Source organism: Ailuropoda melanoleuca, chromosome 17 (genome assembly GCF_002007445.2).
Source record: "Ailuropoda melanoleuca isolate Jingjing chromosome 17, ASM200744v2, whole genome shotgun sequence".
NCBI lineage: Eukaryota > Metazoa > Chordata > Mammalia > Carnivora > Ursidae > Ailuropoda > Ailuropoda melanoleuca.
In genome coordinates, this window is record NC_048234.1 from 26969235 (window position 1) to 26992866 (window position 23632).

General features: G+C 36.3%; 1 protein-coding gene across 6 annotated transcripts in view; it reads left to right on the forward strand.

The window, feature by feature from the left end:
- Positions 1–23632, forward strand: part of C17H9orf85 (chromosome 17 C9orf85 homolog) — a 134753-nt gene that overhangs the window by 39774 nt on the left and 71347 nt on the right. The window contains exons 3-4 of one of the 6 annotated variants that reach the window (XM_002914742.4): positions 19139–19252; positions 19992–21240. The exons of 2 other annotated variants lie outside the window; for them this stretch is intronic. In XM_002914742.4, coding sequence (XP_002914788.1) covers positions 19139–19252; positions 19992–20139 — 262 coding nt within the window. In that variant the 3' untranslated portion in view covers positions 20140–21240. Of the gene's footprint in view, positions 1–3236; positions 3256–17570; positions 17622–19138; positions 19253–19991; positions 21242–23632 lie in introns of those variants that run through there. 3 more of the 6 variants (XM_034647095.1, XM_034647096.1, XM_034647097.1) reach the window with 3 other exon arrangements.

Consider the following 23632-nt stretch of genomic DNA (forward strand, 5'->3'; position numbering starts at 1 on the left):
GGAGCAAATGAGATAGAGGAGGATGAGATGGTCCTGAGCAGGTCATGCCACCCTATTTGGCTTGACTCTCTAACTATCCGCTTGCGCCTTCTTTACTACAAAACTTTGTTCTGACCGAATTAGCCAAACTAAGACCCTCGAGATAATCTTTTATAGAGCCACCCTGTCTTTTAAAAATTATCTATATATTTTTGTGATGGTGTAAAACAAATAATATACAATTTACCATTTTAGCCATTTGTTAAGTGTACAGTTCAGTAGTGTTAAGTGTATTCACATTGTTGTGAACACATCTCCAAAACATTGTCATCTTGCAAGTTTGAATTCTGTGCCTCTTAAACAGTGACTCCCCTTCCCCTACTCTGTCAGCTCCTGGTAGCTGCCATTCTACTTTCTGTTGCTATGAATTTGGCTACTTTATTTTTATTTTCTTTAAAGTAGGCTCTACACTAGGCTCCAGTGTGGGGCTTGAACTCATGACCCTGAGATCAAGACTTGGAAGCTTAACTGACTGAGCCATCCAGGTACCCCTGAATTCGACTACTTTAAATACTTCATATAAATGGAATCATAACAGTGTTTGTCCTTTTGTGGCTGGCTTATTTCACTTAGTGTAATGTTCTCAAGTCTCATTGTTATAGCATATAACAGAATTCCCTTCCCTTTTAAGACTGAATAATACTCCATTGAATATGTGTGCACACAGACACATACGCTACATTTTGGTTCTCACTCATCTGTGGATGGACACTTAGGTTGCTTCTACCTCTTGGCTATTGTGAGTACTGCTATGAGCATTGTCGTGCAAATATCTCTTCAAGACTCTGCTTTCAATTTTTTGGCATATATACCCAGAAGTGGGATTGCTGGCTCATATGGTAGTTTTGTTTTTAATTATTTTAGGAATCTTCATACCTTTTTTAATAGTGACTGCACCATTTTGCCAGTCACACCAACAGTACACAAGGGTTCCACTTTCTCAATATCTTTGCCAGCATTCGTTTGCAGTTATTTTTATTTTTAAATATTTATGATATTTTAATAGTGATGTTATTGAGAATCACCAAGAAATTAAAACATAGCAATTATATTTTCTTTCTTTCTTTCTTTCTTTCTTTCTTTCTTTCTTTCTTTCTTTCTTTCTTTCTTTTTTGTAAGTTTATTTTTGAGAGCGAGCAAGAGAGGGAGAGCACAAATGAGGTAGGGAAGAGGGAGAAGCAGTCTCCACATTCGGGAGCCCAATGTGAGGCTAGATCCCAGGACTCCAGGATCATGACCTGAGCCAAAGGCAGATGCTTAACCAGTGGAGCCACCCAGGTGCCCAGCTATTATATTTTCAAAAACATTTCAAATAACTTTAGCCATCAACAAAAAATAGTAAAACCATTATCCAAAATAACTATTAAGTCACGAGTAATTTAACTGTTTCTTTTAAAATGAAAATTAAGTTTAACATGGTATTAATAATTAACTGAATATTAGGTTTTATAAATCACAAATAAGGTAATTCTAAGTAAAAACTATTATTATACCCTGTCAGTAAAGACATTAACAAACTTAAAGCTAAAGCAAGAACTAATCCTCTTTTTTTTTTTTTTTTTTAAGATTTTGTTTATTTATTTGACAGAAATAGCAAGAGAGGGAACACAGCCACAGGGAGCTGGAGAGGGAGAAGCAGGCTCCCCGCTGAGCGGGGAGCCCCATGTGGGGCTTGATCCCAGGACACTGGGATCATGACCTGAGCTGAAGCAGACACTTAACTGACTGAGCCACCCAGGCACCCCACCCAGTACTAATAATACTCTCAGAAGTCATGAAATCAGTTAGCACAAATGAAAAATCAAAAAGTGACATCATAATCCACTTTTCCTACTTTAAGTTATTGAATAAACACTTCACAGATTAAAGGAATAGTCAGTTTGTTAATGAATTTTACTTTAAAGATACTTATTATTTCAACTAATCTTAACTTTTACCTTATTCATTGAATAATATTCCCCCCCCTTTTTTAAAAGATTTTATTTATGTATTTGAAAGAGAGAGAGAGCACAAGGGAGGGAAGGTCAGAGGGAGAAGCCGACTACCCACTGAGCGGGATGACCGATGCAAGGCTTGATCCTGGGACTCCAGGATCATGGTGTGAGCTGAAGGCAGGCGCTTAAGCAACGGAACCACCCAGGTGTCCCAGTACTTTTCTTTTATAAGAGACTATATTTGTCTGGGTAGAAAGTATCTGTCACATAGAATTTGCCACATTGAATTTGATGTGGCAATTTCAAATTCTGTGTTTGCAGTTATTTCAGGCAGCATCTTCAACATGCAAGACACTGTGCTATATATTATAGAAGATACCAAAATCAATGTCCAACACCAAGGAGTTTACAATCTATTAGGAGAGATAGGCCCACAAGTAATTCTTAGGCAGACTGTGAGGAGTGCCAGGTATAAGTAAAAGATGAAAGAGACCCATAGGGTTCAAGGGGAGACTGCAGAGGACTAATAAAATGAAAACAGGAGAGAGAGATCTAGAAAAGATAGAAATTAAAGGTAAAAGAGTACTGTAAACAATGTTTGCAGGGGGGCACCTGGGTGGCTCAGTCGTTAAGCATCTGCCTTCAGCTCAGGGCATGATGCTTGTGTTCTGGGATTGAGCCTCGCATCAGGCTCCTCCGCTGGGAGCCTGCTTCTTTCTCTCCCACTCCCGCTGCCTTTGTTCCCTCTCTTGCTGGCTGTCCCTCTCTCTGTCAAATAAATAAATAAAATCTTAAAAAACAAACAAACAAACAAAAACAATGTTTGCAGGATGCCCTGTGAGTGAATCACCAGGGGATGGAGGGAAAATGAACAAGAATCCCATGTTCCCTTTGATAGATAATGTGGATCATCTCAAGGTGTCTCTCTATATATTGTCTTTGGGTTCCACATAGATTGTTATTTGTTCGGGGGTGCCTGGCTGGCTCAATCGGTATAGCAATGTGACTTGATCTCAGGGTTGTGAGTTCTAGCCCCACGGTGGGCATAGAGATTACTTAAAGTCCTCCACCCCCCCAAAAAAACCTCAAAAAAACAAAACAAAACAAAAAGTAAGGGTGCCTGGCTGGCTCAGTCGGTAGAGCATGCAACTCTAATTTTAGGGTCGTGAGTTTAAGTCCTACCTTGGGGTAGAGTTTACTTAAAAAAATAAACTTTATTTATTTATTTATTTTAAAGATTTTATTTATTTATTTGACAGAGAGAGAGAGACAGCCAGCGAGAGAGGGAACACAAGCAGGGGGAGTGGGAGAGGAAGAAGCAGGCTCATAGCAGAGGAGCCTGATGTGGGGCTCGATCCCATAATGCCGAGATCACGCCCTGAGCCGAAGGCAGACGCTTAACCGCTGTGCCACCCAGGCGCCCCAAAAATAAACATTTTTTAAAAAGTGAACATTGTTATATACTACAATGTTATCAGTCCCTCCATGTTATCAGTGTGTGATAATAAACTATATAGTTTGGCCTCTTTGGTTATATTCTTCAACCCCAGCATTTCTTATAATAGGTTGAGACTCTGATGGTTAATCAGTGATAGGAGGAGAGTTGTGTAACCTTATTCCAGGAGTATTAAAATGTCCTAGAGTGGAGTTTTGCTCACAGGCTGCTCTTCATGTCATATTGAAGTATGTGGTGACTGTAAACCCTGGCTTTATTCTTGCCCAGAAACTTGGTCCTTAATATTTAAATGTAAAAGTGGAAAGTTTTCATTACTGTCATCCGTTGTTCAACTGTACCTGAAACCTACATTTTGACATTAATATTGATTGATATACAAGCTTTAATTTGAAATTGCCTGCCCTAAAGTGCAGTAATTTCCATTTTCTCTTTTTTTCTAAATTACTCTTGGTCAGAGGTGAATATTTTGTATGCTTTTAAGAATTGTTCTAATCAAATCTGTGGTGAGAAGAGGTAGTACAATCTCTCCACTTATTTTCAAACACATCATTTAGGGACACAAGGAAGTGAATTGTAGCTTTTTCTACTCAAAATTCTTGGACTTTAAAGATACTGTTTCCTTAAAAGCATTTTCTAAATAGCATGTGATATAATTCCTTAGTATGGTTTCAGAATCTTTTGGTGTTAGCAGATTACTTAGAGTCACTGCAGGAAGTGTGACTTTATGGAACTCTGTCGATGTTGAGTTTCTATTATTTGTACAGCAAGGGTGGAGTACCATAGCTCATTGTTTACGAAAGCACCTAGTCATCGCCTATTATGAGTATTGCAAGTGGAGCTGAATTATGGTAAAGGTTAAAGTGTAATAATTTAAACAGGAAATTAAGACAGTGCCAGCGACGTTGTGGCAGAGTAAAATAAGCCTTTTACTTGTAGCAAGTACTAGAAATATAAGATCAGTTCTTTTTCCCTTGGTATTTATTGCCTAGATCAGTGGTTCTGAAACCTTTTGTTACAGGACCCCTTCGTAACTCTTAAAAATTACTGAGCACCTGAGAAAGCTTGGCTTACATGGATTTATATGGGTTATAGCTATTGATATTTATTGTATTATATATGAAAACTCAGACATTTTAAAAATAATTATTTAATAAATAATACGAATATAAGCAACATATGCCCATTAAGTATTAATAACTTTTTGTGAAAAGTAACTTTTGAAACAAAAATACTGGTGAGACAAGTGACGTTGTTATACATTTTTGCAAATTTCTTTAGTGTCTGGCTAGTAGAAGAAAAAGGAAAAAGTTTTAAAAGGAGTAAGAGTAAATTTTAATAGCTTTTCCCAGGTAATTGTAGAAATCCTATCCAGAGTTGCACACTCTACCCAATGAGCCAGACTGGTGTCCCATACCCATGCATGATTTTGTAACATACATTTGCTCATTTGGAAAATATTAGTTCACTGAGTTATACTGATCTTCTAAATGTTGATATGTTTTATTATACAATATAAAAGTCGTGTTAATATCACAACAATGTCATTAGAAAGTCTGTGAGTTTTTCTTTTAGTTTTTTAACTGAGTTTTGGGAGGTGACAAATACAGTGATTACTAGTACAGTTTGGTGCCCCTGTCCTTGTTCATGCTAAGTGGCCAGTACTTTCAGTACTTATTATGAAGAATGAGACTCAAAGAAAGTGACTTTCAAAGGTTATATGACAAGAGCATGTAAAAGCTGCGCTAGAATCTCAGTCTGCTGTGTCAGTGCTATTTTGAAAATAGTCTTTACTAGTATTTACAGTGGTCCATTGAAAACTTCAAGTTTTGTCCTGACTTCCACCCTTAAATATGTAGTGAGCATATTTTAGCTTTTAATTAGTTTTTCCTTCCTATTGTGTTTTTCATTATAAAGAAGTAAATATGGTATCATTTTTTAAGAAAGGTGCTACTGTCTCCTTTGTCAGTAAACATGGTTTATAGGAGTGATCTGTGTTTTTATTTGGCCATGGTTTCCCCTGAAATGATTAGTTGTGGTTTATGCATGGTCAAGATTGTTTGATTGTTTTTGGGAATTACATTTCATGGAGAAATAAAAAGAAGGCAAAACCATGATTATTTTAACGTCTCTGAAGTTCATTGAGTGTTGGACTCAAAATATTAAAAATATAGCCATTTCAAGGGAAAATAGGTAAAATTTATATTGAGGTGAATTTCAAGTTTTTCTTTACTGTCTATTTTATAAGAAAAAACCACTCAAGAGTGATTAAATAATTTTCAGCCACTTTAAAAGGTGTTTCAAGATATTTCACAAATTTTATGACAACTTGGAAGGTGTGTTCTTATCATTAAAATAATATCTAAATCATTCCATTCTTGAGATCAAGATTTTTTGAGCCTTGAGGTGAAAAAAAAATGCAGAAATTCAATTACTTTCAGACCTTCTTTCATTCTACTCCAGTGAAGACATAAAGCCTGAATTAAGAGATTTGAAAGAGAAGGCACACAAAGGTCCTACTTATGTGCAAGGGAAACTGGACGCTTGTTAAGTATAAGTGTATAAATTTATATTACTTTTTCACAAACATATTTCACATTTATAAAAAGGAAACATTTTAAAAATCTGTGTGTCTCCTTAAAAGATAGGTATATTTATATTCACTGAACTGCTAGCCTAATAAACCTGGCTGTTTTTCAGAGTGAACTTAAATTTGAAAAGAGTATAATTGCTTTCAGCAATAGAATTCCTTCTCTTATTTGAATTGGCCATTACAGTCTCAACCAGCAGTAGGAACATTGGAAAACCCCCATAACTAGGAAGTATTACTTTGATCTGGTCAAGAGTCTCAAGTGGTAATGTGCATAAGAATTTCATGAAGAGTTTAACAGATTCTTGGGACCCATCCTCAAGATTTCAAGTATGTAAATAATGGCTGTAACCCAGATATCTACATCTTAATAAGCTTCAGGTGTTGGAGTCAGTGTTAAGAGTCATTGTTTTGGGAACTCAATGGGCTAGAGAATGTAGACTCTGGGATCTTTTAACTCCAAATTCCAAAACAGGATATCCCATTTTTAAGGCTATTTTACATGTAAATTTTACCATTAACAGTTCTGTAAATACAGTTTTATCCCTGAATTAGCAATTTGAATACTTAAGGATTGGTTTACCCCAGGACTCCCTGGTATGAAACAACACATTCACAGAAATAAAAACATTCTAATTTCCTTGAAGCCTTTGATGAACCTAACAAAGACAGACTTTCTTTAAAATTATTTTAAAACTTTTAAAAATTTGACACCAAAAGAAAACCTGAAGCTTTCCCTAATCTACATGGATTGTTAGAACTTTCTCTGTGTGTTCTAATGGTATACATTTTTTAAATGTTTTTTTATTGCAGAGTAATTAAGTAAAACTTTTTAGAAATCCAATATATAAACATACCAAATAATTTAATAAGAAATTTTTAATTATTATTTTCACTTAGATTGTATATCAGAGAAGTTTTTGAGGTTTTTTTTTTATTAATTCTAACTTAGATTTTTGTCAGTCAGGTCTCTTGAAGATATGATTTATATGCAGCAAAATTCATCCTTTTTACTGTACAGTATTAAAAAACAAAATTCAACTGAGTAAATTTTAATGATCTTATTAGCTTTATTCTTTGCTTCATGAATCAGTCCATACAGTCTAGCAGACAGAAAGGAGCTCCAAGGAGGTATGCAAAAGGAAAGACACTTATAGGCAGAAGGGCGTGGGAACGAGGAAATTATACTAGAGAAAAAGCTGGTTGGTTACTTCAGCCAGCTTTCCTCTAGGGACTGACAGGGGTCTGTTAGGTAGATCAACTAACTTGTGCTGACCAGGAGATGCCTGATTGACTGGTATAGGATTCCATTTCTGGCAGAGCTGAAAGTGAACTAACTACGTCTTGGTGCTTAGCATAAGTAACTCCATTTTGAGCCTGCTTTCATGTTTTTAACAACAGTTTTATAAGTTTTGAGAAATTAATACAGTTGTGAGACTAATACCACAATTAAGATATAGGACAGTTCCATTACCCCAAAACTTTGTAGTCACTCCACCTGTTGCAGGATTATCGAATGCAATGGCCAAGAAAGACTTCTCGAGACGTTGTATGGTGCGGCTTAATAGGTTTATTTAGGTAGCACGGGAATAGGACCCATGGGCAGAAAGAGCTGCACTTTTACTATATGAAGCTGGTGGTTATGCACTTAGTGCTCAAGAGGGAGGGGATGTGCAGGGAGTATTAGACCATAAATGTCTTCTTTGAATTTCTACTCGTAAAACTACTTTTGCAAGATTTCTGTGGTGTTTATCATTCAGTTTTATATTAAATATTGGTGAGATATCCAAGCAGTTATGAGACCCTCTGAGAATGTAGCAACCAGGGCACCTGAGTGGCACAGTTGGTTGAGCAGCTGACTCTTGATTTTGGCTCAGGTTGTGATCTAAGGGTTATGAGATTGAGCTCCTGTCAGCTCAGCATGGAGCCTGCTTGAGACCCTTTCTCCCTCTCCCCTGTCCCCTCTAAATTAAACAAATCAATCTTTTTTTTAAAGATTTTATCTATCTATTTGAGAGAGAACGAGATTGAGAACGAGAGCGAGAGAGAACATGAGCAGGGGGGAGGGGCAGAGGGAGAGGGAGAATTGGGCTCCTGGCTGAGCAAGGAGCCCAATGTGGGGCTCGATCCCAGAACCCTGGGATCATAACCTGAGCTAAAGGCAGATGCTTAAACCTACTGAGTTACCCAGGCAACCCATTCTTTTTTTTTTTTTTAAAGATTTATTTGTTAGGTGCCTGGGTACGCTTCCATATACATTCATCTACAGGGTTTTTATTTCTCTTGAGTAAGTGTGTAGCACTGAGATTGCTGGGTTGTATGTTAGGGATATGTTTATAAGAAAGTATCGAACTGTTTTCCGAAATGGCTATACCGTTTGCATTCTTACCAGCAGTATGAGAGTTCCAGATGTTCTGCATCCTCAACACTAGGATTTTTTGTTTGTTTTGTCCTCTTTTATTTTATTACATTATTTACTAATTTATTTTTAAAGATTTTATTTATTTATTTATTTGAGAGAGAGGGAGAGCACGAACTGGAGAGGGGGCAGAGACAGAGGGAGAGGGCAAAGCAGACTCCCTGCTCGGCCCAGAGCCTGATGTAGAGCCTGGCATCATGATGTGAGCCAAAGTCAGATGCTCAACCAAGGGAGCCACCCAGGGGCCCTTGTTTTGTCCTGTTTTAGCTGTAAGTGAGTAGCTGTATCTCATTGTGATTTTAATTTGGATTTGTTTGATGACCAGGGATACTAAACATCTTTTCATGTGCTCATTTTGTATATGTTTCTTCTTTAGTGTAGTCTTCATTATATATTTTAGCCCATGTTTTTATTGAATTGCTTTGTTTACTTATTACTGAATTTTGAAAGTTCCCTATATATTGTGGTTCCCTATATATTGCTTTGTTTACTTATTACTGAATTTTGAAAGTTCCCTATATATTGTGGGTACAAATCTTTTATCAGATACCTGTTCTGCAAATATTTTCTGCAAACCTCTGACCTTTTTTTCTTTTAATAGTGACTGAACCTTTTTTTCTTTTAATAGTGACTTTTGTTGGGGAGGGAGAATTTCCTCTAGCTGGACTAAGAATCAAATTGACATGAGACAGATTAACAGGAGAAAATCAAATTTAATAGCATACATACAGGGAATTCACAGAGACAGAAATTCCAAAGATAGGTAATATGATTTATATGAGTTAAGGAGAGAGGTAGGGGTCTGAGGATTAGCAGGAAGGTGAGAGGAGATGTTTAGAAAACACAGGTTGCCCTTTTATGTCGGTAAATGTCTAGGTAAAGTGGTATCTCTGTTAATAGCTGTCTTCTGGTGTAAGCAAGCAATTATGTGGGAAGTAAAGGGCTTTTCCTGAATCGGCTGGGTTTTGATTGCTTTTAACTAAGCATAATGTTTATGCCAAAGTGGCCGATCTTGGGGCAGCCTGCCCTTGTCCCCTATACTTTCAAAGTGGAATAATTTTTTATTTTGGTGAAGATAAGGATTTATCAGGAATTTTTGTTCTTGATTTTGTTGTTGTAGCTAAGAAATCTTTGCCTGGCCTAGGGTCACAAATATTTCTCCTGTGTTTTCTTTTAGCTGTTGTTTAATTCTTCGTTTTATATTTGGACTTATGATCCATTTCCTGTTAATTTTATGGATATCCAGTTGTTTCAGAATCATTTGTTGAAAGAACTGTTTTTTCTCCACTGAATTCCCTTTGCATTGTGCTGAAAATCAATTGATTATATATGTATGTATCTATTTCTGGAATCTATTCGATCCCATTGATTTATGTGTCTGTCTTTTCACCAAGACCAATCATGAGTCTTCCAGCCTGGTTTTCTCCTTCAAAATTGTTTTGACTATTATAGCTTTTTTTGCTTTTTCTTATAACTTTCAGAATTGGTTTGTCAGTTTCTGTAGAAAAAGACATTGGTCATTGCTAGACCATAGATATAGTTTATTTTTGTTTACTGACTGTGTATACTATGACTTCAATAAACGCACTTTTTAGTTAATTAATCAATTAAATGTTGAATTATTTATTTATTTGTCAGAGAAAGAGACAGAGCAAGCACAAGGAGGGGGAGAAGCAGGCAGAGGGAGAAGCAAGCTCCCCACTGAGCAGGGAGCCTGATGCAGGACTCCATCCCAGAGTCCTGGGATCATGACCTGAGCTGAAGGCAGATACTCAACTGACTGAGCCACCCAGGCATCCCTATTTATTTATTTTAAAATTTTATTTTTAAGTAATCTCTATACCCAGTGTGGGGCTTGAACTCACAACCCCTGAGATTGAGAGTCGTGTGCTCTATGAACAGAGCCAACCGGGTGCCCCTCAGTTTTTGTTTCTAATACTGTTTTTGTAAATTCGTTGGGATTTTCTACATAGACAATGATTTAAAAAAAAAAAGGCAGTTTTATTTCTTGCTTTCCAATCTGTATGCTATTGTATTTCTTTTTTGCCTTTATTGTACTGCCTAGGACCGCTGTTATGTTTTTGAAAAGGAATGATGAGGGCCTATATTCTTGCCCTGTTCTTGATCTTATGGGGAAGGTATTCATTCTTTCATCAGTAAGTATATTAGCTGTAGTTTCTCTGTAGGTGCTTTTTATCAGGTTGAGGAAGTTTCTTTATAGTTTGCTGAGAGTTTTTATCACGAACGGGTATTAAATTTTGTTAAATGCTTTTTCTGCATGTGATGAAATCAATAAATGGTTTTTCTTCCTTAAAACATCCATTTGGTGAATTATATTAATTGATTTTAACTTTTTTTAAGATTTTATTTATACATTTATCGGAGAGAGAGCACAAGCAGGGGGAGTAGCAGGCAGAGCAGGCAGAGGGAGAAACAGGCTCCCTGCTGAGCAAGGAGACTGATGTGGGGCTCGATCCTAGGGCCCTGGGCTCATGACCTGAGCCAAAGGCAGATGCTTAACTGACTGAACCACCCAAGCATCCCTCATTTTTTTAATTTTGAATTAGCTTTTCATGACCTTGGATAAAGCCTTATTGGTTGTGATGTATATCCTTTTTATATATTGCTAAATTTCATCTGCTAACATTTTGTCCTATATTTTTACATCTATGTTCATTAGAAATACCAGTTTGTAATTTTGTCTTTGTTTTGTCATATGAGGGTCTTATCAAATGAGTTGGGAACTGTTCCTTTCTATTTTATTTTCTGTTTTCTGGAATGATTTGTGTAAAATTAGTGTTATTCCTTTTTCTCTTTTAAACTAGTACTGTTTCTTATTTGGTAGAATTCACTAGTGAAGCCATTTTGGGGTTGGAGTTTTCAAGTATGACTAAATTTTTCTTTAATGTGTAGAGGAATTTTTAGTTTATCTATTTCTTCTTTTTTTTTTTTTTTTAAGATTTTTATTTATTTATTTGACAGAGAGAACACAAGCAGGGGGAGTGGGAGAGGAAGAAGCAGGCTCCTAGCAGAGGAGCCTGATGTGGGGCTCGATCCCTGAACACCGGGATCACGCCCTGAGCCGAAGGCAGATGCTTAACGACTGCGCCACCCAGGCGCCCCTATCTATTTCTTCTTAAACAAGTTTTGATAGTATACCTTTTCAGGCATTTTTTTTTTTTAAAGACTGTATTTATTTATTTGAGAGAAAGAAAGAGAGTGTGAGCAGGGGAGATTGGAAGGGCAGAGGGAGAGGAAGAAGCAGACTCCCTACTGAACAGGGAGCCTGACGAGGGGCTCGATCCCAGGACTCTGAGATCATGACCTGAGCTGAAGGCAGACATCCAGCTGACTCAGCCACCCAGGCACCCCTACTACTTTTTTTTTCTTTTAATATTTTTATTTGTTTGAGAGAGAGAGAGAGAGAGAGCGAGCATGAGCGGGGGGGGGGAGGGGCAGAGGGAGAGGGAGAAGCAGACTACCCCCTGAGCAGGTAACCGGGCACAGGGCTCCATTGCAGGACCCTGGGATCATGACCTGAGCTGAAGGCAGATCTTAACTGACTGAGCCACGTAGGTGCCCTGAAATGTGTTTATTTCAAAGATGTTGTTGGATTTATGGGCATAGAGTTACTAAAATTCCTTTATTATTCTTTTGATATCTGTTGGATTTGTCTAGTGCTGTCTCTTCTTTTATTCTTGATATTGGCAAGTTGTCTCCTTTCTTTTTTATCTTCATCAGTCCGGCTTTGTGTTTATGAATTATATTAATTTTTTAAAAGAACCTGCTTTTGGTTTTATTGATTTTTCTCTATTTTTCTGTTTTCAATTTCATTGATTTTTTTTTAAAGATTTTATTTATTTATTAGAGAGGGGACAAGTAGGCAGAGCTGCAGGCAGAGCAGCAGGTGGAGGGAGAGGGAGAATCAGGCTTTCTACTGAGCAAGGAGTCTGATGCAGAGCTCGATTGCAGGACCCTGGGATCATGACCCGAGCCAAAGGCAGATGCTTAACTGACTGAGCCACCCAGGCACCTCTCATTAATTTTTTTTTAAGTAAACTCTGCCCCCCGTGGGGGGCTCAAACTCATGACCCCAAGATCAAGAGTCACATGCTCTACCCACTGAACCAGCCAGACACCTTCAATTTCATTGATTTTAGTTTTGATATTGCTTCCTTCCTTTTGTTTGCTTTGAGTTTAATTTACTCCTTTTTCCCCCTTGCTTTCTTTTTTTTTTTTTTTAAAGATTTTATTTATTTATTTGACAGAGATAGAGACAGCCAGGGAGAGAGGGAACACAAGCAGGGGGAGTGGGAGAGGAAGAAGCAGGCTCATAGCGGAAGAGCCTGATGTGGCTCGATCCCATAATGCCGGGATCATGCCCTGAGCCGAAGGCAGACGCTTAACCGCTGTGCCACCCAGGCGCCCCCCCCTTGCTTTCTTAAAGTAGAAGTTAAATAGTTCTTCTTGTTTAATATAAATATTTAATTATATAAATATCCCAGGAACATTTTTAGCTCCGTTCTATAAATTTTGATGCTGTGTTTTCATTGTTGTTCAGTCAAAGTATTTTTTAAGTCTTTTCTTCTTTTTTTTTTTTTTAAAGATTCATTTATTTATTTCTTAGAGAGAGTGCATGTGCATGAGGATGGGGAAGGAGCAAAGGGAGAGGGAGACCCAGACTCCTCACTGATTGGGGAGCCCATTGCGGGCCCAGGACCCTGACATCATGACCTGAGCCAAAATCAAGGGTTGGAGGCCCAACCCACTGAATCACCCAGGTGCCCCCAGTCAAAATATTTACTAAATTCCCTTGTGATTTCCTCTTTGACCTGTAGGTTATTTAGGAGTGTTTTGTTTATTTTCTAGATATTAGGGCATTTACAGATTTTTTCTGTTTTATGGATTTCTAATTAATTTCATTGCAGTAAAATAACAAATTTCAGGTTTAAAATTTTTTTTTAATTTGTTGAGATTGGTTTTGTGGCTCAGGATATGGTCTATCTTGGAGAATGCTTCATGTGTACTTGAAGAGAATATATTGCTCTTGTTGGGTGGAGTGTTCTATAAATTTGATAGCATTCTATCAGCCAGGTGTTCTGTATCTTTACTGACTTTTTTGTACAATCAGTTATGGAGAGAAAAGTGTTGAAGTCCCTTAACTGTACTTGTGGATTTTTCTAATTCTTTTTTTTTTTTTTTTAAAGATTTTATTTATTTTTTCGACAGAGATAGAGACAGCCAGGGAGAGAGGGAACACAAGCAGGGGGAGTGGGAGAGGAAGAAGCAGGCTCATAGCGGAAGAGCCTGATGTGGGGCTCGATCCCATAACGCCGGGATCACGCCCTGAGCCGAAGGCAGACGCTTAACCACTGTGCCACCCAGGCGCCCCTAATTCTCTTTTTATCAACAGTTTTGCCTCATTTAACACCATGTTGTTAGGTGCATAAACATTTAGGATTATTGTGTGTTTTTAGAAGATTGATCCCTTTATTGTTGTGTAATAACCAGTTTTATACCTGGAAATTTTCTTTGAAGTTTATTTTGATAATAATACAGGGACTCCAGCTTTCTGTTGGTTAGTGTTTGCGTGGTTTTTTTCCTTGTCCTACTTTTTTTTTTACTTGTCCTACTTTTAACCATCTGTATGTTTATGTTTAAAATGGATTTCTGGTATCTTGTGTCTTTTGTTCCAGGTTTTTCTTACTTCTAACATTTATGTTTGACTTTTTAAAAAACCTTTATGAAGATTTAGTTCACATAGTATACAGTTCATCCATTTGACTTGTATAATTCAGTGGTTTTCAGTACATCATAGAGTTGCGTGACTGTCACAACAATTTAACATTTTCATCATCTCAGAAAGAAACCCTATGCCCATTAGTAGTCAATCTCCATTTCCCCCTGAACAACCCCACTTGTGCTTTCTGTCTCTATCGATTTACGTATTTTGGACATTTCACATAAGCAGAATCATGTAACATGCAGTGTTTTGTCACTGGCTTCTTTCACTTAGCATAATTTTTTCAAGTCTGTTGTAACATTTATCATTACTTAATTCTTTTTTATTACTAAATACTCCGTTGTAGAGCTGTACATCTTATCCATTCATTACTTGCTGGACGTTTGGCTATTATCTTACTCTTTTGGCTATTAAATAATGCTGCTGTCAACATTCATGGACAAGTTTTTATATACATATATGTTTTCAGTTCTCGTGTGTGTGTGTGTGTGTGTAGAGACAAAGAATTGGGGTTCTTGGGTTTTTTGATAACTCTATATCTAATCTTTTGAGGACCTGCCAAATTGTTTTCAAAAGTGACCATACTTTTTTACTTACCACCAGCAATATGAGGGCTCCAACTTCTCCACATTCTTTCTTATTGACGCTTGTTATTGTCCTTCTTTGTAGTAGTCATTCTAGTGCTGTGAGGTGGTATGTCATTGCAGTTTTGATTTGCATTTCCCTGGTGTCTAGTGATGTTGAGCATCTTTTCATGTGCTTATGGGCCATTTATATATCTTTTTTTGGGTAAAATGTCTGTTCAAATCCTTTGCTTATTTTGGAGTTATTTGAATTTTTATTGAGTTACAAGAGTTCTTTGTGTAGTCTAGGTAGAAATCTATTACTGTATTTGCAAATATTTTCTGCCATTCAGTGAGGTTTTCTTTTTTTTTCTATGTTAATAATGTCCTTTGATACACAAAAGTTTAAAATTTTTTAAAATTTAGGTATAATTGACATATAACATTTTATTAGAGTTGTGCAATATAATGATTCAATATTTGTATACATTGCAAAATGATCACCACAATAAGTCTAGTTAACATCTGTCACCATACATAGTTACAAAATTTGTTTTTTCTTGTGATGAGAACTTTTAAGATTTGCTCTCTTGGCAACTTTCACATATGCAGTACAGTTAATATTAACTATAGTTGTCACGCTGTACATTACTTCCCCATGACTTTATTTTGTAACTGGAAGTTTGTACCTTTGATTTCCTTCTTTTTTATGTCTGAGTAATATTCCACTGTGTATTTTACCACATTTTCTTCATTCATTCATCCATCAATAGGATCATAGGTTACTTCCGCTTCTTTCTTTTTCTTTCTTTCTTTCTTTCTTTCTCTTTCTTTCTTTCTTTCTTTCTTTCTTTCTTTTCTTTTCTTTTCTTTTCTTTCTTTCTTTCTTTCTTTTCTTTCTTTCTTTTTTGTAACCTCTGTGCCCAATGTGGGGTTCAAACTCATGATCCTAAGATCAAGAGTTGCATGCTCTACTGACAGCCAGCCGTACCTGTAGGTTTTTTCCATTTCTTGGCTATTGAAAATAATGCTGCAGTTAATATGGGGGTACATGTATCTTTCCAAGTTAGTGTTTTTATTTTCTGAAGATAAATATCCAGAAGTGGAGTTAGTAGATCATATGACATTTGTAGTTTTGGTTTTTTAAGGAAACCTCCGTATTTTATATAGTGGCTACGCTAATTTACATTACCACCAGCAATGCATAAGGGTTCCCTTTTCTCCACATCCATACTAGCACTTATTTCTTTTGATAACAGCTATTCTAACGTGTATGGGGGGATATCTCATTGTGGTTTTGATTTGCATTTCCCTGGTAATTAATGATGTTGTGTTTTTTTTTCATGTATCTATTGGCCATCTGTATGTCTTCTTTGGAAAAGTATCTAATGAGATTGTTTTGCCATTTTAATCAGATTGTGTTTTGGCTGTTGAGTTATGTGAGTTCATTATATTTTGGATATTAACCCCTTCTCAGATACTGTATATGATTTGTAAATATTTTCTCCTGTTTAGTAGGTTACCTTTTCATTTTGTTGATAGTTTCCTTTGCTATACAGAAGCTTTTTAGTTTGATGTAGTGCCACTTACTCAGTTTTTCTGCTTTACTTTTAGTCTTAAATCCAAAAAAATTATTGGTAAGACCTCTATCAAGGAGCTTATTGCCCATGTTTTCTTCTAGGAATTTTATAATTTCAGGTCTTATATTCAAGTCTTTAATCCATTTTGAGTGACATTTTGTATATGGTATAAGATAGGGGTCCAGTTTCATTCTTTTGCATGTGGCTGTCCAGTTTTCCCTACACTATTTATTGAAGAGACTGTCCTTTCCCTATTGTTTGTTCTTGGCTCCTTTGTTGTAAATTAATTGACCATATATGTGTGCTTTTATTTCGGGGCTACCGGTTCTGTTCTATTGATCTATATATTTGTTTTTATGTCCATATCATACTATTTTGATTACTACAGCTTTGTAATATAGTTTGAAATCAAGATGTGTGACACCTCCAGCTTTGTTCTTTCTCAGGATTGCTTTGACTCTTTGGGGTCTTTTGTGGTTCCATATAGATTTTAGGATTGTTCTGTTTTTGTGAGAAATGTCACTGGAATTTTAATAGGCATTGCATTGAATCTAGATTACTCTGGATAGTGTGGACATTTTAACAATATTATACAAATATGTACAGAATATTCCATCCAAAAACAACAGAATACACTTTCTTCTCAATTACACATGGAATACTCTTCAGGATAGTTCATATGTTAGGCCACAAAACAAATTTTAAAAACTTAAGAAGACTGAAATCATATCAAGCATCTTTTTCAACCATAGTGCTATAAAGGTAGAAATAAATTACAAGTACAAAAGTGGAAAACTCACTGATTTGTGGAAAGCCAACAACATGCTACTGAACAACCAGTGGGCGAAAGAAGAAATTAAAAAAGAAAAACAGGGGCGCCTGGGTGGCACAGCGGTTAAGCGTCTGCCTTCCGCTCAGGGCATGATCCCGTCGTTGTGGGATCGAGCCCCACATCAGGCTCCTCCGCTATGAGCCTGCTTCTTCCTCTCCCACTCCCCCTGCTTGTGTTTCCTGTCTTGCTGGCTGTCTCTGTCTCTATTGAATAAATAAATAAATCTTTAAAAAAAAAAAAGAAAAGAAAAACAAACCTTGAGAAAACTGAAAATGGAAATAGACCCCACCATAACTTAAAAGATGCAAAGTTGTTATAAGAGGAAAGTTCATAGCAATAAATGCTTACATCAAGAAAAAGAAAAATCTTTTTTTTTTTTTTTTTTTTTTTAAAACATTTTATTTATTTATTCGACAGAGATAGAGACAGCCAGCGAGAGAGGGAACACAAGCAGGGGGAGTGGGAGAGGAAGAAGCAGGCTCATAGCGGAGGAGCCTGATGTGGGGCTCGATCCCAGAACCCCGGGATCACGCCCTGAGCCGAAGGCAGGCGCTTAACCGCTGTGCCACCCAGGCGCCCCCAAGAAAAAGAAAAATCTTAATCTGATTTTACGTCTCAAGGAACTAGAAAAAGAACAAGTGAAACCTAAACTTAGTAGAAGGAAGGAAATAACAAAGATCAGTGCAGGAAAAAAAAATGAAATAGGAACTAAAAAGTAGAAAAGATCAGTGAAATTAAGAATTGATTCTTTGAAAAGATAAACAGAATTGACAAATCTTACATTAGACTCACGAAGTATAAAAGAAGAGTCAAATAAATAAAATTGGAAGTAAAAGAGGTGAAGTTACAACTGATACCACAGAAATACAAAGGATCCTAAGAGACTATATGAACAAATGTATGCCAGCAAATTAGAGAAATGGAGAATTTCCTAGAAACATACAGCCTACCAAGACTGAAACTTAAAGAAATAGAAAATCTAAACAGTCTAATTACTAGTAAGATTGAATTAATAATTAAAAACTTCTCCCAAAACAGAAGTCCAGGACCAGACAGTTTCATGGGTGAATTCTGCCAACATTTAAAGAATTAATACCAATTCTTCTCAAACTGTTCCAAAATAAGGAAAAGAAGGGAACACTTCTAAACTCATTTTATGAGGCCAACATTACCCAGATACCGAAACAGACAAGGATGCCAGAAGAAAAGAAAATTGTTGGCCTGTATCCCTGAGGCACATAGATGCAAAGTCCTTAACAAAATATTAGCAAGCCAATTCAGCTCTCAGTAGATGCAGAAAAAGCATTAGACAAAAAAAATTCAACATCTGTTTATGATAAAAACTCTCAACAAACAGGGTATAGAGGAAATATACCTCAACATAATAAAGGCCATATATGACAAACCCACAGCTAACATTGAACTCAGCAATGAAAAGCCAGAAGTGTTTCCTCTAAGATCAAGAACAAGATGAGGATGCCCATTCTTGCCACTTTGATTCAGCATAGTACTAAAAATCGTAGCCAGAGTAATTAGGCAAGAAAAAGAAATAAAAGGCATCCAAATAGAAAAGGAAGAAGTAAAACTGTCACTATTTGCAAATGACATTTTTATTTTTTTATTTTTTTTATTTTTTATTTTTTTTAAAGATTTTATTTGTTTATTCCACAGAGATAGAGACAGCCAGCGAGAGAGGGAACACAAGCAGGGGGAGTGGGAGAGGAAGAAGCAGGCTCATAGCGGAAGAGCCTGATGTGACTCGATCCCATAACGCCGGGATCACGCCCTGAGCTGAAGGCAGACGCTTAACCGCTGTGCCACCCAGGCGCCCCCAAATGACATTTTTAAAAGCTTTAAGAATGTAGATAAATCTGGGGTGCCTCCCTGGCTCAGTCAGTAGAGCAGCCCTATGTTTATTTTATTTCATCAAATAAATCTTATGCAATTAGTAAAAAATAATGCCTGATTTTCCCCCCCACTTTTAGTGTTAAATGTTTACAAAAGTCAGTGAAGGATTCTTATCACATAATGTGTAGACCATGTGCCTGTGAACTTGAAGTTTGTGCAAAATGTGGAAAGAAAGAAGACATTGTTATTCCGTGAGTATTTTTTTTTTTTAATGTTTGAGATTTAGTCTTTTAGTCATCGATATGTGAATTTTCTTTTGAGGAAACATCCAGTAGCTCTGAGAGTCTTAAGGTGCGGTGTATCACACTGATTTAGACTTCTTTTTTTTTTCCACCTAACAAGAAAATGTCTTAATTATTCATTATATTTTTCTATCATTATAGTAAAAATAAAACTTTATATTTTTAGGAAATTAAAATATTTATCCATGAAGTTCACATTCGTCACTCATCACAGAAGAATTTACTCATTATGCAACTACTTTTCTTGAATGGACATCATGTATTAATTTCTTTGAGCCTACTTTATTGACAACAGTATTATTATTATTATTATTATTTTTTAAGATTTTATTTATTTATTCGACAGAGATAGAGACAGCCAGCGAGAAAGGGAACACAAGCAGGGGGAGAGGGAGAGGAAGAAGCAGGCTCATAGCAGAGGAGCCTGACGTGGGGCTCGATCCCGCAACGCCGGGATCACGCCCTGAGCCGAAGGCAGACGCTTAACCGCTGTGCCACCCAGGCGCCCCGACAACAGTATTATTATTGGTTGGATTTTGACCGAAGTTAGTCTTCAAGGAGCTTTTTCTCTATACTTATTTTATTAGACTCCTATTAATCAGGAAATATAGTATAAAGTTCTTTTCAATCTACAGTTCAATAACAAAAGCCTGAGAAATAAGTAGAAGTTCTTTTTTTTCATTTTCAGGTTTAATAAGGAACCGGAAAAGACAGAAATTCCTGAAAGTAATCTACGTTCCAACCATAGAAGCTGCAGAAGAAATGAAGAAGAAAGTGATGATGACTTAGATTTTGATATTGATTTAGACAACACAAAAGACAATCAAGTGGATTAATATAGTAAAAGTCACCTTGAAAACATGAAATTCTGGACGACTTTTGACTTTTGAGAGTTTTACACAAAAATACTGTGAAATCCTAACGAGCAAAATAGCAAAAAGCTATAGAAAACAGGCAGAATTCACACATGGACAATATAAATTATGCACGATACTTGGAAAATTATAAAACTTTCATCCAGAGTTTTCTTATAATAAATTTTTAAGTAGCATATGCTAGAATACCTGCCAGAATGAGTATTAGGGTATCATAGTGCAGTTCATTGGAATTATTTGGAAGAGTATACCAACTAATATCAAACTAAACAAGATTCAGAATTGTTGGTTGTGTAAGAACTATCTCGTGGAAAAATCAGTGCTAGCCTCAAAAATTGGTCCTCATTAAGTACTTTTTTATAGATCTATCTCAAGTAAATGGCCCACATAACAAAGCCTCCTTACTTATAAGCTTGCTTGTTACAAAAAGCTTGTTATTTATTTTTTATAGTTATGTTTTACAAGTGTGTAGCAGTTTTTCTTGGAAGTATTTTTACATACCTGATCACATTTTTTACATTTCTTCTTTTGCAAAATATACATACAGAAAAAAATGTATAAAATACATTAATATATAATTATAAAGAAAAATCATATATCTGTCATCCAGATGAAGAGACTACTTTTAAACAATATAAATTAGCTTTGCCTGATTTTTAATCCTTTTTTTCTTTTTATCTTGAAATATCTCAAACCTAAACAAAACAGCAAAATAGTACAATGAAACTTTGTATATTCTTCATCTAGATTCACAGGTGATTTGTTATGTTTTCATTATATCTCAATAGATTGATATAAATACATATTTTATTTGCTGAACCATTTGCAAATAAGTGACAGACATTGGTTTTGAGCTTTGTGTGAGCAGGCTTATACTATGCATGTTATTTTGTATCTCTTCTTTATTTCATTATTTGTGAGATTGATGCATGTTTAGTTGTAAGAGCTCCGATTTGTTCATGTTACATTATTGTGTTTTTTTTTTTTTTAAAGATTTTATTTATTTATTCGAAAGAGAGAGACAGCCAGCGAGAGAGGGAGCACAAGCAGGGGGAGTGGGAGAGGAAGAAAGCAGGCTCATAGCGGAGGAGCCTGACGTGGGGCTCGATCCCAGATCGCCGGGATCACGCCCTGAGCCGAAGGCAGACGCCCAACCGCTGTGCCACCCAGGCGCCCCTACATTATTGTGTTTTATTCCATTGTCTTTATATCACGATTCATTTATCCTCTGTAATGTTGAGGGATGTTTGAGTTATTTTTAAATTTTCCTCATATAAAGAATACTGCTGTGAGCATTGTTACATGTGTTTCTTGGTACACACGTCTTGTTTCTTGGTGCACATTGCTATTAGATACATAGGTAGTAGTGGTACAGGCCATCCAGTTATATGCATATGCATCTGCAGGGTTCCTGTATAACGCCAAGCTGTCTTTAGAGGAATTGTTGTTTCCTTTCCCCACAGCAATATATTAAGAGTTCCAATGGTCTGTATCCTCTCTAACACTTGATCTTTAAATTTCTGTCAGTTTGGTAAGTGTGCAATGTATGTCTTTGTCTTATTAATTTTGTAATCTATGTGTATTGTATGTGTGTGTATATATATATACACACACACACATATATGTACCACGTCTTTTTATCCATTCATCTATGGATGGACACTTAGATTGCTTCCATATCTTGACTACTGTAAGTAATGCTGCAGTAAATATAGGGCTGCATATATCTTTTCGAATTAGCGTTTTTATTTTCTTTGGGTAATACCCAGTGGTGGAATTACTGAATCATATAGTATTTCTATTTTTAACTTTTTGAAGAACCTCCATACTGTTTCTCATAGTGGTTGCACCAACTGACATTCCCATGAACAGTGCAGACGGGCTCCCTTTTCTCCACATCCTCACCAGTACTTGCTATTTCTTGTCTTTTTTTTTGTTTTAAAGATTTTATTTATTTATTTGACAGAGATAGAGACAGCTAGCGAGAGAGGGAACACAAGCAGGGGGAGTGGGAGAGGAAGAAGCAGGCTCACAGCAGAGGAGCCTGATGTGGGGCTCGATCCCGCAACGCCGGGATCACGCCCTGAGCCGAAGGCAGACGCTTAACCGCTGTGCCACCCAGGCACCCCTATTTCTTGTCTTTTTGAGAGTAGGCATTCTGACAAAGTATGAGATGATTTCTTATTGTGGTTTTGATTTGCATTTCCCTGATGATTAGTGAAGTCCAGCATCTTTTTGTGTGTCTCTTGGCCATCCGTATGTTGTCTTTGGAAAAATGTCTATTCAAACCCTCTATCCAGTTTTAATCAGTTTTTTTTTTTTGTTTAAAAATATAGAATCTTATCAAGACATTAAGGAAAATGGACACATAAATGGAGAAACATAAAATACATGGAGAGAGATACTGTGTTCATGCTAGGGAAGTCTCAATATTCTAAGCTTACAATCTTACAGAAAGTTTCCCATAAATTTGGCTTACCTTTTTGCATATAGACTTATTTTCTGGACAAGGTTAACTGTTGTGGTTAAAGAGCCAACTAAATCATTAGTCCTAGCACAAGTACTTTCCCATCTGAATGAATCATAACTCCTCAGATTACCTTCTCAGGAGAGAAATTTTTTTTTTTAAGATTTTTTTAATTTATTTGACAAAGAGGGAGACAGCCAGCGAGAGAGGGAATACAAGCAGGGGGAGTGGGAGAGGAAGAAGCAGGCTCCCAGCGGAGGAGCCTGATGTGGGGCTCGATCCCAGAACGCTGGGATCACGCCCTGAGCTGAAGGCAGATGCTTAACGACTGCGCCACCCAGGCGTCCCTCAGGACAGAAATTTAACAAAGAGCATCACCTAGTGACATACCCTAATATCTGTATTTCTGTCTTTAGTGCTAAGAAACTTTTTTTTTAAGCAGACATAAATTTAATTATGTTTAGTTCATTTTTTTAAAGAAATTATTTTGTCTAATCTAAAAATTCCTTTTCATTGGAACTCAACATGAATCTAAATCCTGCTATGTCACTTACAAGCTGTATGTCTTGGTACATATTAATCTTTGTGTGCCTTGGTTTCCATGAGGTTGATAGAAGGATTAAATGCATTAATATGTGAAATGCTTAGAACCTATAAGAACACTATACAATTGATATTACTGTTACTATTTGATTATATATTAATTGGTAATGAATTAATAATTAGTAATGAAGACAGCAATTTAGTTGTTTCCCTACATTCTGTAAGTTATATATAAAATACATAATGTACTAAAAAATACATACTATATATAATATATAAATATATATAAAATATATATTTATATATATAAATTTAAATTTAGGTTACCCTAACCTTAACCTAATTTACATATATATAAATACCCTAATCCTAACCTAATTTATGTATATAAATTCCATATATGTGTTTAGGGAATGCAGAACATATATATATATATATATATAT